The 23,153-nt window shown below is 38.8% G+C and overlaps 1 protein-coding gene across 2 annotated transcripts in view; it reads left to right on the top strand.

Moving 5' to 3' along the window:
• LOC139449707 (dachshund homolog 1-like) overlaps positions 1-23,153 on the top strand; it is an 89,295-nt gene that overhangs the window by 10,766 nt on the left and 55,376 nt on the right. For both annotated transcript variants that reach the window (XM_071231218.1, XM_071231217.1), the window contains exon 2: positions 21,529-21,650. In XM_071231218.1, the coding sequence (XP_071087319.1) occupies positions 21,529-21,650 (122 nt within the window). The remainder of the gene's footprint in view (positions 1-21,528; positions 21,651-23,153) is intronic.

Here is a 23,153-nt window from a genome sequence, read left to right as displayed (position 1 = left end):
TAGCAAGACTGTAAATGTTAAGTTGAACCCTTGAGATAGAAAGACTGTATAATTGTTTAGTCGAACCCCAGAGTTAGCAAGACTGTATAACTGTTTAGTCGAAGCCCTGAGTTAGCAAGACTGGATAACTGTTTAGTCGAAGCCCGGAGTTAGCAAGACTGTATAACTGTTTAGTCGAACCCGGGAGTTAGCAAGACTGTATAACTGTTTAGTCGAAGCCTGGAGTTAGCAAGACTGTATAACTGTTTAGTCGAAGCCCGGAGTTAGCAAGACTGTATAACTGTTTAGTCGAGGCCCGGAGTTAGCAAGACTGTATAACTGTTTAGTCGAACCCTTGAGATAGCAAGACTGTATAACTGTTTAGTCGAAGCCCGGAGTTAGCAAGACTGTAAAACTGTTTAGTCGAACCCTTGAGATAGCAAGACTGGATAACTGTTTAGTCGAACCCTTGAGATAGCAAGACTGTATAACTGTTTAGTCGAAGCCCGGAGTTAGCAAGACTGTAAAACTGTTTAGTCGAACCCTTGAGATAGCAAGACTGGATAACTGTTTAGTCGAACCCCAGAGTTAGCAAGACTGTATAAGTGTTTAGTCGAAGCCCGGAGTAATCTAGATAAGTAGGAAGACGTTACATTTATGTTCATTTATCTCGAACTTAATAACGACAAAACAGTCGGAGTATTAGTTTCCATTTTATATTTCTTTAGGACATGTTACTTTAGCAGGCAGTGGCAAAGCAGTTTAATATCCAAGATATACTAAGAATTATGTTTCAGTTAATTGAAAACTGCATGACATCATTCGCGCCTGTACTATCTCACGATCTAACGATCACGCCATTTCAGCTCCTAACGTCTAAGTAAACCTGATTGCAATCCTTGGCGATAACTCAAGATTTACTTTGGCGCTGCGATTGTCCGACTGTGATAACGAAAGACATTCGACGATTTAGATGACCATTCTAATTGTTCAATATTAGTCTGACAACTGTATCAGGTCGTATCTACATTCAAGCTGACAATAGAGAAGGCTCCTGTGTCCACAAACAGAACAGGACTGGAGTCGATCCTCCTCCTCAGAGGTCGTAAATCCCGAACTCCTCCCGCGAACCCTCCACCCTGGGACAGGATAAAATAAACACACATTCAATCAGTCGACAGTCACACAATTAGATACCTGCAACCATGGAAACCCACGACAATTAAGAACATCCATTTGAAAAGGTATACACACTTATCAGCGCGTCTGACCATTGTAATACCCTAAATTTGTAAGTGGTAAAGTTACGAGTACCTTTATTGCTGAATGTCCGTGTTTATAGCTTCTCTATTTGAACAACAGCGGTCTTATCTGTGAAATGGACACATTACTTTACCGACCTGGGAATTAAAATCCTCACACATAATCACAGAACGGATTGGAGGGTAATTAGCACTTTTGAATCTCAACTCCGGCAATCAGACAAATTGCTATGAAGGCCTGAACGAGGTGGTGGGATTACAGTTATTGTCTGGTGTCATGAGCGTATAAGTCACATTCACACCTAATTCTCTCTCTGTTTCATTTGGATTTACTTATCTTTAATTGCCGGAGATGATGGCTGTCTGTAGCTGTGAAAGTGACACTAACAGCCCCTGTTTCGGCGCTGGGGTTGCAAGGAAATGGTGCCATGTCCACGAAAGTTCAAAGATAAAAACTGTGAGAAAGAACAGTCTTTACTACGACAGTTTTATCACTGCTCTCGACACATAACAAGAATTATGAAACAACAAAAATGAACTAAGACCTTTTCCCACCCATCTTGTGAAATGAAGATATGATGTGTTCCACCAACCTTGTTGCATCTGTTCCACGCGTTTAGAACACTCCGAGTGTGTTATAGAGTGTTCTGAGCGGTGTTCTGCATGTCTTTCCTTGTCCTTAACTGCTGAGTTCTGTTCTAATCCCGATGACAAGTTAGACACTTTTAGTTTAGTTCTTTTGATGTAACGTCATCCTACTGTTTCGGGTCGCTTGTGTCACTGGCTATTTCCTTTCATGCTAGCACATTGTGCTGCTCAGGTGCCTCATCATCTGTCCAGAGAAGATGATTAGCAAAATAGGTAAATACAAGCGACAAAACTCTTTCCATATTCTTATGAAATATGTGCTAAAAACAGTCCATTGTACGATTCCGCCAATAGCATAAGTACATGTTAATGAAGCTCTATCAGATAGTGATGACACCAGGTGTTCTCGAAAATGTAAATATTTGCTCTTTTCGGGTTCTGACTTCTGACATACAGGTAATATGTGAAGCCAGTTCGTCGTGTGTCCATCCGTATTGCTGTATGAATATCATTCGAAGTGCATTGTTAACCTTCCAGGGTGTAACAGGCAGTTTGGGTTGTATACTCCCCAGGAAGATGAGAATGATTCTTGATTGCTCATTGATCCCGTGACCGGGGTAAAACAGCGCGTTCAGCATGCCCTGAGTGGTGTGGAAATATAGTCGGGAGTTAAAGTTGCTAAGATGACAATCCACCAGTGTATTGTTATTTTCTGAGAACTAAAATGAAATAGTTTTAATTATTCTTAGGTTTCCCCTTTTGCCACTTTTGTTGGTTAGTACAAAAAAGTTCTGGAGTGGCAACCTTTTGTCTGGTCTGGTACCTTTGCAATGTAGCCAGCCCGGTTGCCTGACTAAAGTTGTGGGTTGTTTTATACACTGAAATGTAACGGCCATCATGGACACCCAATCCTCATAATACCATGGGTACTGGAAACTTTTATTAAGACGATATCATCTTCAGGTGAAGGTTTGAGGGGGAAGGTGGTTAAGGCGTTCGTTCTGTACTGGAAGCACAAGTTCAATTCCCATCAGAGGTAGAATGTATATATAGGTGTCTTGACCGGAAATAGAACCACGCTGCTTTCCACGAATACATTCGTAGAATCCGTACACTCAGCTTGACAGAGTGTCCAGATTGAGCGAGTTCTATGCTATGAGAACATGATACAGACAAGGTCGCCGAGGCTAAGCCATAGTACGAGTCATGATACGAGTTCATGATCCAAGCACTCCCAGATCAGGACACTTGCGGGTGTGTTTATTGTTTAACGCCGTACTTAGCAATGATTCGTCTATATGACGGCGGCCTGTACATATTAGAGTAATCGATATTGTGAGCAACGACCGCGCTGTCGAGTTACAATGACAATCAATCAACCAAATCACCGATACTGACCACCCGATCCACTTAGTCGCCTCTTTCGACAAGCTTACGTTGCTGAGGACCTATTCTACTCCGGTATCCCTACGGGTGGAGGGGGATGGGGGTGGGGGTGGGGGTGTTCATTAATGATATGACTAGCCTCAGTGAGTGAAAATAGTTGAGCAATATCACGACACGGGATACCAGAAATGAGCTTCACACATTATAACCTTGTGCGAATGTTGACTTTACGAAGCGATTTATAGCAACACTACATATATATGCATATGTGATATTGTAAAAATCGATGCATCAAGTTCGCTAATTTTAGGGCCGTTAGGGGGCGGGTGTTTGTTTATTTGGCATGTGAGCAGGAAGGGGTCATGTTAGGGGCAGTTTTAACCATTATCAAGTCCAGGGTTTATTTGTCCTACAAGTCACCGCCTGATCATAAACGTCATGACAATGTGAACCCCTATCGGTAACACCGATAATGGTAATCCACTTATCTGTACATTGAATGTTGTCTTTGAGTTTATAGTTTTAGAAGAATCTGTTTTATTAGTTGGCCAATTTATGCTATGAATTAGCGATTTTTATTGAATGCATAACTAGGCTCAGTAACCGAAGTAAAGTACCCGACCTCTATTAAAACATATTAATTGACTATTTTATTTATCGAAACAACCTTTTGGCAAGTAATAATGTTTTTGAATTGAATATTCACTTGCAAATATATCAAAAGAACGAGTCTTGTCTGAGACGGAAAAACCATAAGGGTATTGCATTTAGAATATTAATGCCTTTGTATTGCTTTTCAACTGATTTGGGTTTTATTGTAGTCAACGGAGACTTCGGGAGGAATTTATATGTAGGAATTATTAAGAAATTAATTTCCACAGAGTCATAATCCATTACAGAATTATCAATAACTTAACTGATTAACATTTCATAACGATAACATTAAAGACCTAGGCAATTAAAAAACTGCATGTTCATATTTCCCAGTCGGAATAGGAATGCATCATAAATCAGCTTCTTGCACAGAAGTTTACAAAGGACATATCTTTCATCATTGTTTACTGTCTTTGTGCGTCTAAACACGTGCAGTAGTGTTATACATCATTTAGAACAGAATTCTGTCAGCTAGTACACAAATATGTAAATGAAATGACTCAAAATCTGGAGATTTGAAAAAAACCGAATCTAAATATTCGAATGCTGCAGTGTGTTTAAATACCAGGTCTTACAAACTCGAATAAGAACATGGCCGTTCGTGTTGAAGGTTTACTTAAACGTATTTATTCCAGTTGTGCTAATTATTTCAAGTGTTTGTTGCTTCTTTGTGTTTGTTTTGTTTTTCATCCGATTTAAGCTATTCGATATTTACGTTCAAATATCGCCCATCTCGTAGATATGCACCGCCCCTTCGTCGCCTAACGTTAGATAAGCATATTGTTACAAAGATGTAAAATGAGGATCGTTATCGAAACGAATACGATCCGTGGTAGTTGACATACTTTGCGATTTCAAGACTTTAGGTTTGAATCAATAAAATAAAGAGTCTTCTGTCTTTATCAAGGTAGGCTTTGAAGACCCTAGATGACATTTTAACTGTTATTTGCGTGAGAACTCTTCTCGACAAGACAGGTAGAGGATTTGGGCATGATAAGAGATACTTGCTACTTCAAATGTTTCTCTGCGTCATAAATGCCACTTTGCAAAGATAAATGTGTCACTCTTGTTCCAAAAATTAGAAACACAGAAAAATGTGATTTTCTTTGTTCTGCCATTTTGTGGTACATGCAGGTGTTAGGGATCCGTTTGTTGGTAGAACATAAAAGGATTGGAAAGAAAAATGTCTAATTTGTGATGCGTGTTTGTTAAAACCGGAAAGGTGTAATGAAAGCTTCGGAGTCTTCCAACCACAAAGAGACGGCGAAACTTCCTTTAATGCGACAAGACAACGTATTCGTGTTGTAACGACGGCGGCGGGTTTAGCAACGCCGGGGCTAATATTCACTCAAATTAATTCCCCTTACTGACACTTTATCAATAGTTCCCCACAATAATTATTTTATTTGGAAAATTGCAATCAATTTTATTTATCAAAGGCCGAGAAATTATTGCGAAAATAGCAGCGTTGTCATCCGGGGTCCACCGCTTAAAGACAAACGCCCTCTGGTGGGGAGGTATGTTGATCCCAAACTCATGCGGATGAATTTGTCAAGATATAGTGGGATGAGCCAATGTACAAATGTCTGTTTGTAGAGATTAGGGACTTCAACTCCGAGTCTAATTACGCTGTGTTTGGCGTTTCTTCCTTTCGCCTCGGAACATTTGGTCTCGTTGTCGAAACAATGAAACGTTATTTAATTGTCGTTACTCCACCGACCTACAGCTGTTAAGAGTACAAAGAAAGAGAGTTGACATGCAAGGAAAAGAAACTCACATTTGCTTGTGATTAGAGTGGCTTGAATTGAGTTGGAAATTTGAAGAATATTAATTTGGTTTGCGATTGTTCCCTTCTTATTCGGTGAAATCTCTCGTGAAGTCTCATTATCGCGTACCCCAGCGAGACCTCCGCGAGACAACTTTTTCTAACTTTGCTACAAAAGATCTCAATTTTGCCAAGAGGGCTGGATTATTTCCGATTTTCTCCCCTCTCTCATAGGAAAGATTAAATGAAAGTGTGATTCTCGCATCTGATAATGAGTTTGAGCAAGAGGAGTTTGACAGCGGTCGACTATTCTTCCAAACACGTCACGGCAATACTGGCCATTGTAACACAGCTACACGCTCTTTCGATTTAATTACGCAACACTCTTGATGCAACTTAATTGAAAACCACCCTTGAATTAATAAGTTGATAGGATTTTAATAGGGCACACATTACAAATATGTTTCGTCGTTTTCCGCTGAGCAACGAAACAAAATTCAACACAATGTATTGCTCAATCAGTGCTGACTGTTTATAGAGAGACTGTGCAACGACCAAAAGGACTGGCGTCCACCTTCCGTGATCTTTAGTACTCCGAATGTCTATAAAATGGCTTGTGCCTTCAATAGAAACGATCCGAAGGCGTTGACAGGTTAGGCCTGAAACCGAGGCACGTCACAATGGTAGGGGTTTCTCTAAAAGGGGACCACGCGCGTTACGCCACACACCTTTCAACATGCCCTCCGTACAGAGTCAAAATCAAACAGATTTTAAGCCCTTAAGTTCCCTGAGTCGAGTCTCAAACGCCCACTATTTACTAGACTACAATGTTGAGGCTGAGAGTGAACGTCTTAAGAAAGAAAGAATGGTCTGTGTTTGGGGTCGTGGAGAAATCGATTAGATAATAATCTAGATTAAATACAACATGTATCATAATATAATTTAATTAATTCCGTTATGACCACAAATTGGGTTATCACGGCATTTTTAAAGCGACCTTACCTTTAAAACTCTGATCTTTGTTTTCTCATTTAATCTCTTAACTTCAAAAAAATTATGTGAAAAAATGTTTGTATTATGACACGAATTGCGTCATGTGTCTGGTATTGGTTGTTTATGCAAATTTATGCAAATAACGATAATCATAGTTACGTAATACACTGATATATATCAACTTTATAACAAAGATTAGGTTGAAAATGACGTAGCAAAGACACTATAATGCCCTCGTAAAAGGCTACATGACTATGTGAAAAGTAATTTGTTTTCTGGATATAAAAGAAGACTTCAATTCACTCTTAGAAGTAAATGTGCTCTGTGCTCTGTACAGTGTTATTGCTGTGAGTCGCAAGCACGTGCAGCCTGTCAAAACCGCCATCTGTTTTATTGCACGCGGACCGCTCGAGGAGGCTCAGTATACGCAGGTTTATAATATCCTGTATGTAATAATATAATTAAATTAACTTATAAATTATGAGCTCTAAACATACCATTAATTTGTGTTGGTGTGAGAGACGAAATCTGAAGCAACTTTTGTCACACATCACTGACATTTGACACTGTTGAAAGAAAAGTTGTCAGTATTCAAGTAACACATGCCATGTGATAACATTTTTTCTAAGCAAAGAACAGTAACTTATAATAGGTTTTCCACCAGTGAAACAAAAACGATAAAACCCTTTCCATATTCACAAGTGAAAAGAATGCAATACCCTATAAAGTATCTCTTTTGTCTCGGGTAGGTAGAAACTTTGAACAATAATACTGCACCAAACAAAAAAAGTTATTTTTAGGAATATTTGGGGGTATATTTTTGTAGTGAATACTAAGTACATAATTTTCAAAAGATATCCCCTAACTTTGTTTTCTTCAGACAAGAATGATAAGATATGTTGTAAAGTAGGATAAATGGGTGTTTATGTTTGCTTGTAAAGGAGAAAGCTGGCGTGAGTATAAAGAGATAGCTAAGGAGAAGTTTGTCCTGTATTCCGTGATGTAAGTGCTGCGGTGAATGAGGGATCAACGTTTACACGAATCCACAGTGAGATGATAATCTGTTAAACTCACGTGAATCATATATACATCGTTGTTACAGCGAACATCTATGCAATAGACTTATATTAATTATTTAAACAGCTATGAATAATATTGTATCATATATACACGTACATACTTGCGTTTATGCTGTCTTTCTCTTTAGGCGTTTCCTATCTTAGCGTCTGAGGTGCGTGTGTGTGTGTGTGTGTGGGGGGGGGGGGGGGGGGGTAGTGTGTGTGTGTGTGTGTGTGTGTGTGTGTGTGCGTTGGGTTGTTGGGCTAGGGTAGATGCAAGTGTATTGGACTCACAATATCTAATGTATGCGTTCTTTCTCACTATATAGTCCAGATACGAAGACGTGGATGCGGGTGTGGAAGTATGGGGGAGGTTATGTTGATTAAGTTTAGGACACCCAATATCCAATGTGTAAGGTCCGTCTCAGAGTAATCCAGTTCAAATACCAGTGTTAGAAGAATTTTGTACCTTATCACATATTTGTGTTTATTGTTAGATAGTTCCCACACCAAATCATCTACAAACATCGATTCACGTGGAAGAATGTTATAGTATTTACTTAAGAATCTTTAATATCGCCGTTATTATCTATTGTTCGTTGGTAGGAATGTATATCCAATACACAGAATACATGTTGGTGATAAATATATTCCTCTTTGAACACTGAATATTGAATAGCCCGTTCTTAGAACCAATTCAATGACTTATTTACCTGTGTAGACATTTACCTGTTGAACGAACAATTAATGTGAATGAAGAATAAGCTTGGGGCACGATTGCATGCTTATCTGAAGTGAAGTATTAAAAATGCATGACATTTTGGTACAATGTGAGTTTAAACAATCATACGACCATCAATATAATGTTTTTTTCCTTAAATTGTTAAATAACAAAAACACACTCAAATTCCTCAATAAACAAGCGCATAAACGAATTAAAGCGAATACTTTGTAAAGCCAGCATTTACCAAATTCTCCGCCACCGTCATTAAAGGGGCAGTTATTACGAACATTTGTGTTATTTGTGAACAAAGAAAGATTACAAGGAAATAGCCAAGTTGGGCTTCGACTATCGATTTAGGAAAGTGTTTAGCTTCACACCGAATATTCAACTATTGTTCACGACATCTCGGGACACGTGTGCGATTTCACACGCGTTCTGGTTGTCCTTTGACACAACACAGCGAAATGGAACTTCCCACACGGCCCGCCTCAATACTGACAATTTAGTAACGTCATTCGCTGATATATAGGCGCAGCGCAGATGCATATGACAAGGCTGTAAACTTTTGCTCTAGCGGTGATGTCACTCTACTTCAGGATGTAGCATGTGGATGTTTTTTCACACGTTTTCGCTAGTGTGCATTGATGAAGATCAAGATAAGGAATATTTCGTCAGTACACCGAAGCTGAAAATAATCCCCGCTTGTGTTGACATGGTGAATATTGCTAATGGGTTTGTGGGGCAGGAAACACAATGTCTTGATACTGTGATTGGTGTAGGTTGAATTTTGGGGTCAACCTGGAGTAGTGAGGAGGCAGGTAATATACAAGCCTTTGGGGTCCTCATAAACTTTCAAATATTTTAATATTTGAACATTGAATGACTTATATTTTATATCGTATCATTTAGATAAAACGATTTGAAAACTTTACATTTCAAAATTTACCTTATATATTCTTGAAAGAAATTGAATCATGAACTTTTTTCATTTAAATTGGGATTATGATTCATATATGTCGTATTCATTAAAATGTTTCAAAAACTTGTTAAAGTGCTTGTAATAGTTTCTCATATATATTACGAAGGTTCAAAGTGCAATTGGGGAAAAATAAATGCCTTTTTTTGTAAGTCAATTATGAGCACAGCTGTCAAAATTTATGATTAAATAGGATGATTTATAAGACCCACTCATAAAGACTGGTTGGGCCTCTGTAAATGCTTTACAGTAAGTGATAACTGCTTGAAAATGAAGAGAATTAGCAACAGGGATAGACTACTGCTTCGTAGAAAAAAAAGTCAATCAATGGCAAGTAACAGAAAATTGCGAAACACTACGCAAATGTTTTGCCAAACGTTAACGATTTTTTTAGCATTATCACTCGGCTTCCGTCCCTTTGTGTTTCTCGCGATAGCAAAAGCGTCGCTTTGTCAGATACCGGCGAGAGGGGTTAAAGGTGATACTCAACACGCGCGGACGTCACAGAAGTCAAGCCCGTATTTTGTAAAACACACGCATTCGGTCACGGCGAATTACTTCGCCACTTTCGTGTCAAATGCTTTGACCAAATCGTCGATTCTCGGCAACCATCACTTGAATGACTAGTACCCTCTTTTAACCAAGGTGGTCACTAGGCTTGGACAAATACATATCTTCAGCTGACCTCTATATCCCTAGCGTTTAATTGACGGCGCAGAGTGAATTGAAATGAGAAAGCTTTCAAGGGGAGGAAAGAATGCGGTGGATATTATTGAGACGTAGGACTAAGCAAATACTTGTTGATGTTCTATTTGGACTTGTGCTTTGGTTAATTGTCTCCCCCCTTTAAGCTTTATCAAACTCTGATCTAATAAATCCAAGATCGGAAAATAAATACACGGGAATAAGAATCCTGCCCTGGCGACGCCAAATCATTTACATAGGTTTTTCTCATGAGTTTGAAATAAATACCGACAGGGCGAATTAACAATTCAAGTGTAAAACAATATTTACAGTTGAATGCTTTAAGAGTTGTCAGTTCAATTTGTATACTTAGGCAAATAAAACTCAAGTATTTGTATGTACCGTTCCCCAGACTCGTAATACCACATACGTGTTAAGGGCTATAGGTAAAAGGACCGTAAGCGTTGCTATTGTTTATTATTTGTTAGAGCCCCTAGAGCTAATTAGATCAATTAAATGGCACTTCCGTTACATGGGCTGGGAACGCCGATTGTAGTTTAATGCTATTGCTCGCGGAAACACGACAAGGAAACAGCTATCCTTTGCATAGGGATAATAATAATATTTAAGATCAAATAATCAGTTTTTCTTGTGAATTCCTTTAAATGTTGTTTTTACGGTTAAGTTTAATTCTTTCAATGTTAATCTTAATCCCAAGTATTTTTGGTTTCCTATGTTGGAGTAACGTGATTGAGCCAACGCTTGGGGTATGTTGAAATTAAACTTTAAATCTGACTTTTTAGTTCATGAAAATAATGTTTTATTACCTTATAAACATCCTCAATCAACTAACAGTTTCAAATCTAACATTTCCCTTTTCTTTCAAACCTAAGTTTTTCCTGACACAGAAACAGCAAGGATAGCCTTTGCTGTCAGAATAAAAACACAGATGCATAGAGAACTTAAATGTGTTTATTGTTTATTAAGTTATCTGACAGACAAAAACATGATAATTTAATATGGATTAAGTTTAGAAATACCTGCCATGCCACCATTTCAATTCCAGTTGTCGCCGACATGGAATCAGACAAAAACAACTTTTTTGTACTATAATGGTAAAAAAATAAACATATGTACCAAGAAATTTTGCCAGACCAGAAGTAATTCCCTGTGCTTCAGTAGGCGCATAGTGTGTTTGACTCCCCAGCACAATCTCTGTTGTAATGGCTCGTGCTGCTTAAAAAGCAAATACCGTTTGTCGCATGCGGCTGATGATTGACTAATAATACGCCAAACTGTTCATTTTTCATGAATATGCGTCTGCATTGTGTTAGCCTTTGTTCTCTACACACTGTTAAAACCCCCCTTTTAATTCACTGCTGCCATGCTCAAATCAAGAAGACAAACTACAAAATGTCGGCGAGATTACTAACAAATCTCCACTGTCGATACAAACCAAATGCAGTTCAAGTCGGAAATAAACGATGTTATCCGGTTGTAACGGGTCGGCCATATTGGTGTGTGTTACTAATTCCCCATTCTCAATAGTCCGGACGAAATAAGACGGATAAATTTGTACTTTTCAAATCGCCGTCATTTGCATGTCCTGGAGATATTGTATCGTGGCTAAAAAGCGCGGCTGATTGTCACCGTACCCGAATCGTTCTTTCCTGTAACGATGTTTCAAGGTAGTCAATAGAAAAATGGGCCTTTATTCACGGAGTCTCTATTTACTTTGGAAATACAGGCTTAGGTAGTTGTGTTTTGATCATTTCAACTGGGTTTCAACATAAACAGATGTGACCAAGACTGTATTATTACTGGGATAGCCGTGCAAAGCGAGGGGAAATACAATCTCTTTCCACAATGGAAAACTGGGATGGCTTGCATGAAAATTCTTTGTTGTCCAGATCGCAGGTATGTCTCTTGACAGTTCGCTGTTATGAAGAGTGTAAATTATACCACGAGAGTAAATGTTTCTTTTGAAGTGCCTGGCTGGTTGATGCAAACCTGGACTGGAGGTGCGCTCGGCCTGAGAACGTTCCCACCTGCCAAGTCGTCGTGGGTAGCGTTGTTGCAGTCTCAACCACGGGAATTAACCCAAGCTTTTCCACTTGCTATTGTTATAACGCTTGTGATAACGAACTGGCGAACAAACACGATTATTGTTCGCTTGGGCGCTATCTCACGCCTCTCGCGTGAAAAGGGTCGAGTTTGTAACTTTTAATTTGAAAGGTAAATATTTGTCTGGCGTGCGGGTAGAGTAGTATTATTTATTTATAACATTTATTTATTACTATTTGTTTATTTTCACTCATCCTTAAAATCTTCTTTTAGTTAACACTCGGTAACTTCGACGCCCTTTTCTCTATCCTTTCTCCTTTTGATCTCACAGCCACTTTCTCCTTCCCACCCGGCTCTTTCCCCTGGGTTTATCACGAGATGAGTACCCGTCAATCAGTTTAATCAGTTTATATTTCCACTGTCAATTTGCGATCACTTCCTACACTAAGAAGCACAAATAACCACATCCCTTTCATCTCGGCTCGTCATCTGCCCGTATCACAGGCAACGTATTTTAATCCGTACCCTCGCTTCCTGTGTCCCAAGTTTTATTCCCGATTATAATATACTGCAGCTATCATTGTCAAAGTAGGGTCGTGACCCCAGGGTCACCTCTCCCCCTCTCGCACCTCCCCGTCCCCCCTCACCCGACCCCCATCTGTCTGTTACGCCCCGATGTGTGAAATTGCTAACCAGAGGACATACACGGACTAGCTTGTTGATAGCCTCGTGGCGTGCGGGACTACTAACATGTTGATTTTAGACCGTTGTTGGATCAGTTTCTCGGTGTCGCTGGCTTCGTATTGTCCACTTCAGGCTCGCTGGACATCGGATCGGACCAGGGGTCAATCAGGTGACCTGCGGGGGAATGAGGACCGGTTCTTATACACCTGAGAATTGATAATGATTTTAATGCTCTTCGGGCACCGCTCCCTCAACTGATTTCTCTGAATGGAAAGTAAAAGTGTAGATGATTCAGACATCACTGCTATGTTAAATATTTCTGTGATTACCACATTGTACGTACGTGGGGAATCATTAAAGGAACATCACACTACCCCATGCTTACATGATCAGACTACATGTACTCGATCTCTAGCAACAAAAGGTAACCTTACCTTTATTCAGGTTATCCCCCCCCCCCCCCCCCCCCCCCACCCTCCCCGACACTCTTGTTCCCCTGGCATATATTTCCCCCATTACATCTGAATCATATTTTGATCTGAAAGCTGTATACCTCTATAAGGAATCATGACATGTTTACATATCTATTTATTCCAAATATATATTGATATACATCTCTTTTTGTATGTATGCATACAGTATTTTCTTTCATGTAGTTATAATGAGACAACCCCCAGGCTGGAACGCGTGAGGTTCTATTTCAAAGTCATCCGGAATTATTTCAATTTAGTACATAAATCAACAAAATTCCATAATCATAAGAAATCTTTATTATACGTTTCAGACTTTATAAGCATGTGTTTGTCAATTATCAAACCGTGATGATATCAGAGCGTATCCTGCCATATCGGTGTCACAAACACATGCAAAGGCAAGATAACTATCCACCTGAAATAAACCCACGGGAACATTTGTTAGTCCAAATGGTGAATATGCAACTTGTATAACATGGTTGGTACCTATATATTCAAATATTTACAAACAAACAAACTTATGTTGATGTCCTGGTGTATTTAGCATTGGATAATAAACACTCTACCCCACATAGGTTACTTATGTTTAGTTTAACAAAATGTACCACGCAGTAACTTTAACTAATCCAATATAACAAAGTCGTGTCTTTGGTCACCATGTCCCAATAACATTATCTAACTTCAATACACCAAAGACGTATATATATATGTCTTTGAATACACACATGCACATCACAACTCCTCTGTTCCCAGTTAATTAAGTATTCACCAATAATTTATTTGTCAGCATTTTTTCACAGGGTGAAATTCTCTTATTAAATGAGAGTTATGAAAAACGTATTTTCAGCGAAAGCCTTCTTTCATTGGACCACCCACAAGCAACATTCGCCACATATCCCTGATGTCGTCAGCATAAAACATGAATGACATTGGATAATGTATCAAGTATGTTTGCCCTTTGGTTGAAAGCCAATCAAACAAGGCCCCACAGACGACCCTGGTGAGCTTTTACATTATGACACACAAAAAACTTCATATACACAGAATTCATTTTTTCCATGTTCCCATTAATTAATCCGATTATTCGACATAATTTATTGACCCAAATTGACAGGTTGATAATTAAAAGCAAATGAGAATGAGATTGGTCGTATAAGAAAGCGGAATAAGATTTGGGTTCCAATTACGTTTTAAAAGGCAAAATAGCTATGTGAGCAATGGCCAAAGCATATTGGGGAGCTCTGTATTACTTTCACAAGACAAAATCAATTAAGTTTACCTTATGGCATTACGAAGTAAAAAAAGGCATTCTTTCTCGATTCAAGCTTCTTATCAAATGGAACCAATGACTTCTATATGCAGACTATCAAGATATATGTGTTTTATTCGTGTTTGACTTTCACAAACTTTCAACGTTTTTAACTAAGGAGTATTTCTTACTTAAACAAAATGCACATCAGGGATATTATGGGTATGGCATTGGTTAGTTTGTGTGATGTGAAACAATTAATCGCACGTTTATTATGAAAATAATTAGATAGTTATGTGCGGTTCTCGTTATCGTGTTCGTTCAAACACACTATTAACCCTTTGACATCTTAAAGTCTTAGTTTTTATGTATTTCTTTTAAACATTTCCTTTCATTTTATTATGCGAAAAAGAAAGGGTATGTTATACAGACGAACTTAACGTAAAGGTTCGTTAATGCAAAATTATATGATACATCTTATCATTTGTATCAAAAGCTGAGCGACATGCAGTACGGTGTGTTAAGTTTGAAGTGAAAACATGTTTATTAGTTTAAAAATAATAAGTTCACTTACTCGTATCACCCGGTACCAACGACGACATGCTTCTAATCCAATGGTACAAGAAAACAATAAGAAAGCACTTAAAGCCAAGAAATAAGACATTATTATCTACAGACAAACGATAAAACGGATCTTCTGTGTCCGAATGAAATGGTGCTGCTATAAACATATCTCTCTACGACATGGGAGGTATCAAATGTTCACCCTTTTCACGTCTCTTTTAGCACCAGCTTTATGACGAAACGTAACGTTGATTTTATTCACTGCATCGGTTGAAGTTTAGACAAATAATACTTGAATATCAATGCTCTTTTCTTAACACGGTTTCTGATAGGTGTAGAGTTTCTAATAAATGCAAAGGGTATTTTAGATTCTGGAGTTTTAATTCGTCATTTTTATTTGAATCCGAGGGTCATTTTCTTTTCGCGTGTTGGTTTACATTTGCAAAAAATGTTTGATATCACCTGAATCTTTCACACTTCAATAAATTATGGAATATCAGGACTTGAACTGACAGATCGAAACCCATTTGGATTGATTGAGCAGAAAATGACGGGGTTGTGTTATCAAGAGCAGGTTTTCTTGAATTCTACCGCTTCCGCTCCGCTATTAATTTGTACCCTGCCCCACAATTCAAGAATTTCATGGGATTTTTATTCCTTTTTCTAGTAGAGTGACGTTTATGTAGGACATTCTCTCTTGTCAACAAATCATAAAACCAACAGTCAAAATTTCAGCCACAAAGAAGGACGGAATAAAGTGTGTACCTCCCACAGTTAGAAGATTATAAGCGTTGTCCCTTGATTTACAATATAGTCCCCGTTTCATTTCTCTGACTCTTTTTAAAAGATGGCATCAAGAATGAGAGTTATCTCCCCTCAGATCATCTCCAAACAGCGACATCCGATCCCGCCGTGCTATTTGATAGCGTTATAATATAGGCGATATCATCTTTGTATCGGAGTGTGAATGAAGAGCTCAACAATAGGATTTCTTTACTGGTAGTTTATGTTAGAGGCGCACTATCTGGCCATCAAATTAGTTTGTTATGGTCTTGTAGCTTTATGTCTCTTGACCCGTCGCATAATACTATATGTCTGTGCGAATGAGTTTGCAGTTTGTTTAAAGAAAAAATGATAAAGAAAAAACGAGTTGCTGCGAAATCCCGTATCCATCTATATGAATGTCGCGCAGACAGTTTGAACTTATCTGATTTAATGAACTATCACAAACAGAATAATTTGGTCTTGGCGGGTATTCGCGATGACTAGACACGTTTAGTTATTGCTTTGTACACACATAAACATTATAGCAAACCTTTTGTGATGGATGTTTATCTTTCGAAATATATTTTGAAATGGGCAGACACCGATTTCAAAGGAAGACGGCTGAAATGAATATTACCAGATCTCATTTGAGATAATCATTTACAAAAACACATTACATTTACATCGCTTTAGATTCAGAACTTTCGCGTATGATTCTTGTGACGTCATTAGTGACGTCATCGGAAATCAAAATGCTTCCGTCACTGACCGTCAAACGATTAAGTGTTCCCAACTGAATATTAGGAATAATTTTTTTGGCATCGTTTTAAAAAGCGGACTTGGCTTTACCACAATATGGAACGTGTACTAGATCGCCTTGTGGAACGTTCCCTGAGACTATATTACCGACTCTTCAGTTGTGCCTACTTGGCTTTAAGGTAAAACGTTTGTTCAATAGACTCTCTCATACAGAAACACCCGCGGTCGTAAGGATTACACGAGGTGTATGAATTAGGTCCCTCCATCATTATGGTCGTCGGCGAAAGTCGTCAGCAACTATTGAATTGAAAATAAATATCATTTTCCCAGCACGACATCTTTAGCAGACCGAGGAAAATGAAATAAAGATAACTAACGCTGTGTTCCTTCTCGCCAGTATTCGAACAACAAATCTATTTGTTTGTTAAAAACTACTCCGAATCGGCTTTCATTTCGGGCCCCAGGATTCTTATTGCACTTAAGTTTTGAATGGGGGAGTATCTACATTTACAAGTCATGAGTGAGCACATCTTCCCCATCATTGTTGTCATCCGTTTAGTTATCATTTGCCTGTTTTGTTGTGATCCCCCATATTCTCACCAAGGTGAGAGTTGAGGACTCGCAGATAACAAAAAAGCTTTAAAGCATCCTTGTCAGTTTCGCAGACCTTTGGTCGAGCGCTGGAGTCGAGCTAAGCCACCTCGAACAACATTGGGAATCAGTGACTAGAACTAAATACGAATCTTTCGGGACGACGTCGGGCTGTGGATCGTAGCTACAGTGTGAATTGATTAAAAGGGTATAGAATCTAGAAAGAGGGCGAGATACGAATGAATGAGAGAAATCTGATCTCTTTACGATACGTCCATTGAAAAGATCTTTGTCCCCCTAGGTCCAATCTCTGCTAAAGTCTAGCTGTGATCTGTGCCGGAGTTTCTCATATTGCTCAGTAGAACAAGTAGATCGGAAAATGTCCTATAATTGGGTAGAAAGAGGCAGGGACCCTGTTTTGTAGGGCTCGAGTTACCTATGCGAAATAAACAGTATCCAGATATACTACAATGTAATTATTCCCCTTGTCGCTAATTAGCCAAGCACCTGCGGAAGACGACTAAGAAAAGAGTTAAAAAACCAGTTTTGAGATTTGACAGCTCGGTCGTAGGTTTTACATTCTATTGCAGGCGCCTTTCAATTCGTTTATGTGAAACGTGATTCTGGCTCTTTCAAGCGTTATGCATGAATTGAAATAAATATAATGATATTTGAAATTCTGGAATATCTCGTTTCAAGCCACTAGGGGGTCCCCCATCCGAAATGAGGTACAACGAGAGGGATAATTTGAAAGGAGTGGACATTCTTGGGACAGGGGCGAATAGAGATGTATGCTGTGTTTAAGGGGCTGTGTGAATGGGTATTCATTTTTAAATCAATAGATACAATTTGTATTAAGTAAAATACGATTGACATACGTGTTAATGAATCATTAAAATACGTTCATGTTTTCCACCATGGAAATGAAAAGGTAATTCTATTATCATGATTATAAATATTTTCATTATTTAGAAGGTATGTATTTAGAACTATAATTAGAACTGTGTTTGTTTCATATGCTTCATTGAATGTTTCTTATTTTGTGTGTATATCAGAGACGAAAATATTATTTCAGAAATGGAATGGTTCATATCTATATTTTGGGGCAGATTTTCTCTTTGATCTTTTCTCTGCTTATGGTCACGAGGTGTCGAAGATATGCTATCTAGATCGAGCAAATACATGATTGCAATACCATGTGCACATATGCTAGCGCTTTAACTGCCTATCCCTCGAAATGGCGGAACCATACCATACCTCATATATGTATTTCATGTGTATTACATGAATACATTTCGAGAACTATTCTAGAAATTTTCAGAAAAGATGATGTAATAATCACAGCGACTGTAAACATGTATTGTATTAACAGACAAAGACCCGGGGAAGAATGTAGCCACGTAGAGCTATGATATTAAATTCGTATACACAAATGTTGTCTTAAACGAAGAATACAAATAGCCATTCCAGCTTGCTGTCAAATTGAAAATCAAGTTGCTTCACACTGTTGACATTTTTACGCAACAGTTCACGCGAGACTAACGAGCAATGCTACAACAAATGAGTGTTCTTTCAAGTCTGATACATTTCTCTCTCTCTCTCTCTCTCTCTCTCTCTCTCTCTCTTGTTAACGACGTCATGTTAATCAACGCTGCAATCGAACCGACTAGACGATTAATATATGATCACTTTTATAAGTGCTAAGTTGATAGTGTTAATGATGTTATATTTTGTTACAAAGTGTTGGATTACATGTACTCTGTTACTTACTTATGTAATTTGAAGTTGATGTGTATGTTATAATTCATAGATTAATGCCATATTAATGATGCAATTAACGGTTCCCTGAAAAACGTTTGTTTAACGTCGATTAATATTTATGATACAGTGATATATATCTCTTAATGAGCGCCTCGGGGCATCCTCGCAATCAGCTTGACGCGCTAAGCTCTCCGAAATCCTGGAGGCTAAGCGATATTTTATAATTAAATGTTATAAAAACTACTTCTCAAACTTTTAAATAAGCTTTGCACTTAGATATGGCAGCAATACATTGTGTTTAATGTAAATATAACAGTACGGGCCTTTATTAGTTAATAATAAACTCAACCCCTTCATATCAATGTCGGCAGAAACAACCAGTACAGCGAATTGTAAAGTTAGCCAGTTGGGATTCACAGCTCGAAAGGTATCTAAATATTATTTCTGTCGTTTCAGCAGAAAAGTGTTTCATTTCATCTTCATCAATAACAAAACAAACATGAAAACTAAATAATAGCATATTGCAAAAGATACCCACTCCGCTTGTATCTGCGATACCATGATTTAAAATATTTCATTTCGTGTTTTATTACACTTCGTCTTTTGAAATATTATGCGCTCGTATTGACCAAGGTATTATCTAAGTAAATAGTTAAATATTTGATGACTGTTCGTGTTGTAAAAATAAGATTATTGTTATCGCAGTCGGTCTGAAATGTATATTATTACAAGTGCTCACCTGGGCTTTATGTACCGCCTAGACACAAGAATCAACAGGTGCACGTTTGAGCATTTCGCTTAACGGTTGACCATAAAACCTCATGGCAAATGAGATTTATTCAAATGATGTGGAGAATACACTGACGACTCTTTGATGTTTTGGTTGCTCACAAAAGTATGGAAACTACAAGATGTGTAAAGGTATTAACTGACAAGTTAAAGAAATCGTAACTGTCGCGATTTGTTACCAGTCAAAACTTCTGTCCCAATCAGCTTGGCAGCGTGGAATATTTTATGCAGATATGGTCGAAATTCAATTAGTGTTGTATTCGCCGACGGTGTAGCGTTTCAATCCAGCTCCGTCGTTTTTTCATGTAGCTGACATTCGCTTGTTTGTCGTTGTGTTCATTTTCTAGTCTCGTGAATCAGGCTGCCTGTGTGGCGGAGGTAGTAAATTAAATTTTCATCCTTCGGGTGTCCGTCACAACAGGTACACTACGGTCGCATTGTGGGCCCCAACGGTTTCAAATTCAAGCCCATAAACAAATCAAAACATTGAATTGTTCAGGGCAAGTTTTATCAAAACCAAACCAAGATATAAGCAAATCCCGGTGTGGTATTTCAACATTAGCGCTCAGACCTCGCATACCAACACACTAGTCTGTCAGTCGTTCCATATATAGTTACTGTCAATGATGCTTTCTAAACATAAATAAACAATGTACAGATGCGGGGAATATATCAAGTTTTATAAGGCAGATGGACATCGCTTCGGGAGGCTAACATGGGCGTCTGTCGGGCAAAGAAGAATAGAGATTTTATTGTCAAGTGTAATGTACCTCGTGGACATCCCCAAGCGGAAGGGGATGAGATATGGGGATTGTTCTCTGAAAAACATCTCCTCATATAGGCTGAATAAATAAGTGACACTCGCCATAGTAATGATACTAATAACCTGTTTCACAGATCGTTGCCATTGGCAAGAATTTTTACTTCTCTTCCCGTATCCACAGTAATGGAACAAAAGCTCTTTCTTCAAAAGGAATATGCATCATTTAGGCCTTGTATGCGGAATCACTAGGGTATATCGCAAAATGCAATTGCTGTTTAATAGAATCCACCTCTCCACTTAAGTAGTGGATATTTTCAATTCATGGATTGTTATTTACTCGTAAACACAATGCTAATCGTCCTTTTCAGATACGTTTTTCCTTCCTTTGAAACTGCATTAATGCATCGACTTCAATGGCCGGGTACAGTTCCATACAGATATCGATACTTCTTAATGCATGTATACTTTAAACCCTGATGGTAAAAGTATTTAATTTGTTTTCCTTGTATTTGATTTCGAAATCATCTAAAGAAGAACCAGTATTTACTTTCCGCATTTCAGCAGATGCTACGGAACGAGTCCATTGCGAATCCGCTTTTAGGAACAAAGAGAATAAAGGATTTGAGAATTGTTCAATACTTTCAAACCAAGATGCTTGAGCATCCTTTAGATACATCTATCATTATTTTCTCGAATTAACATTTCCATGTAGACAGGCAACTTAGTCCTAATTACCTAAATCCATTAACTGTGACAAGACAAGAGTTGAATGGTTCCTTTTCAAACCAGCATCACTGGCCGGAGAATGATTACATTTCGCATCACCGCGGTTATTACGTCTTGGACATTTATTATTTCATTACATGTGTAGACACATTGTTATTTGTAAGAATATTGGAATCTGCGAATTGTTGAATATTTATCATATTTATGTTTATCATTTGAAATGGTTATAGTTTTATTTTTTGGCTGTTTATCTCCATGATGCGTGTTTCAGTGCGCGGCCCGGTCGGCCCCCTAAGAGGTCCCCGTCTATTCATGCTAGCCCTGAGACGATAGAGAAACTGAAGAAGAGCCGTCTAGATGGAAGTGACTACCAGTTCGACCCAAGGCTCTATGGTAACTATCTTATAAAATTGATTTAATTTGAGTATCTACTACACAACGCATATTTGTTCAGACATACTGACATCTATTGATCGGGTGGTCAGGCTCGTTGACTTGGTTGCTGCACGTCATCGTATCCCAATTGCGTGGATCGATACTCATGACGTCAATCACTGGATTGTCCGGTCCAGACTCGATTATGTACAGACCGCCGTCATATAGCTGGAATATTGCTGAGTGTGACGTTAAACAAAAAACAATACTGAATACAGATTTGATCTGATCCACACAACACGCATGGTTACATAGTTTACTGTTATGATCTAATCCACACAATCCAACACAACACACAACACCAAAATTGCAGAACACATCAGAACTTGCAAATAAAGCGACAAAACCCTTTCCATATCCAATAGAAATCTCTGCATAAAGTAGAGTCGATTGTACGATTCCAACTATATCATGAGCATGTGTTTATGAATCACTATCAAATAGTGATGACACTGGGTGTTCGCGAAAAGGTGTTTGCAAAGAAAAGTCAATTGTTCACCTGAAAAAGAACACGGGAACATACAGCACAATTCAAAATAGGTAATAGCAGGGGATGTCATATTTGTCACTGATGAGTCAAATTTGGAAATGCTCTCCACATGTCTACCATAAAACTTTTTGAAAGCTTTACTGAGGCCTTGAATGTTAAACAACTTCAGAGCAAGAGTCGCATGACGCTCCTTGAAATCTTGACACGTAAAGACACACGAAGCCCACACACTGGTCAGCAAACAGTCCCCTTCTGTCCATCTTCCCATCCTACCACCTCACCATCTCACCATCCTACCACCTCACCACCTCACCATCCTACCACCTCACCATCTCCATACCACCACGTCCCAACACACCAGCTCTCAACCTGCCCACCTTCTTACCGACTTTGAACCCCAAACCAGTGTATCGTTCCCAGACAAGGGGGCGTAACTCGTGTGTCGCCTGATTCCGTGTCGTGTAGCACGTTTCCTAGTTTCCATTCCCAACCCGCGTATCAGTTCCTGGTTCGAGAGTAATGGTTCTCCACCTCCAATGATACACAGTGAACCTAGTTTGGATGTTCGCCCCAACGAGACTTCTACATAGCGTTGCCAAGTCCCAAACCCAGTTAAGGGTGCGCATGCCTGGTGTCCACTCTCGGTGTAGACAAATAGTAACATGCGTAAAACTGCAGGTTCACTGAAAGCATCTGATCTTGTCAAGACTAATTAGAGTTTGATGACGTCAATCACGTACAGCATGAACGTAACCATTCGTTGTTTACGCCGCATCCAGCAATATGCCAGCTTTATGACAGCGGTCTAAAAATAATCGAGTCCTGACCAGACAATCCAGCAATGTTATGAGCCTCAATTCACGCAATTGGGAAACGATGACATGCATCAACCAAGTCTGCGAGCCGTATCAGCCGATCCCGTTAGTCGTCTTTTACGGCAAGCATGGGTTGCTGAAGACCAATTCTAACCC

This window comes from Haliotis cracherodii, unplaced genomic scaffold (genome assembly GCF_022045235.1).
Source record: "Haliotis cracherodii isolate W230 unplaced genomic scaffold, xgHalCrac1.p SCAF_8, whole genome shotgun sequence".
Taxonomy (NCBI): Eukaryota; Metazoa; Mollusca; class Gastropoda; order Lepetellida; family Haliotidae; genus Haliotis; species Haliotis cracherodii.
The sequence above is the reverse complement of the archived record's forward strand: the minus strand, read 5'-3'. Positions and strand labels throughout refer to the sequence as shown.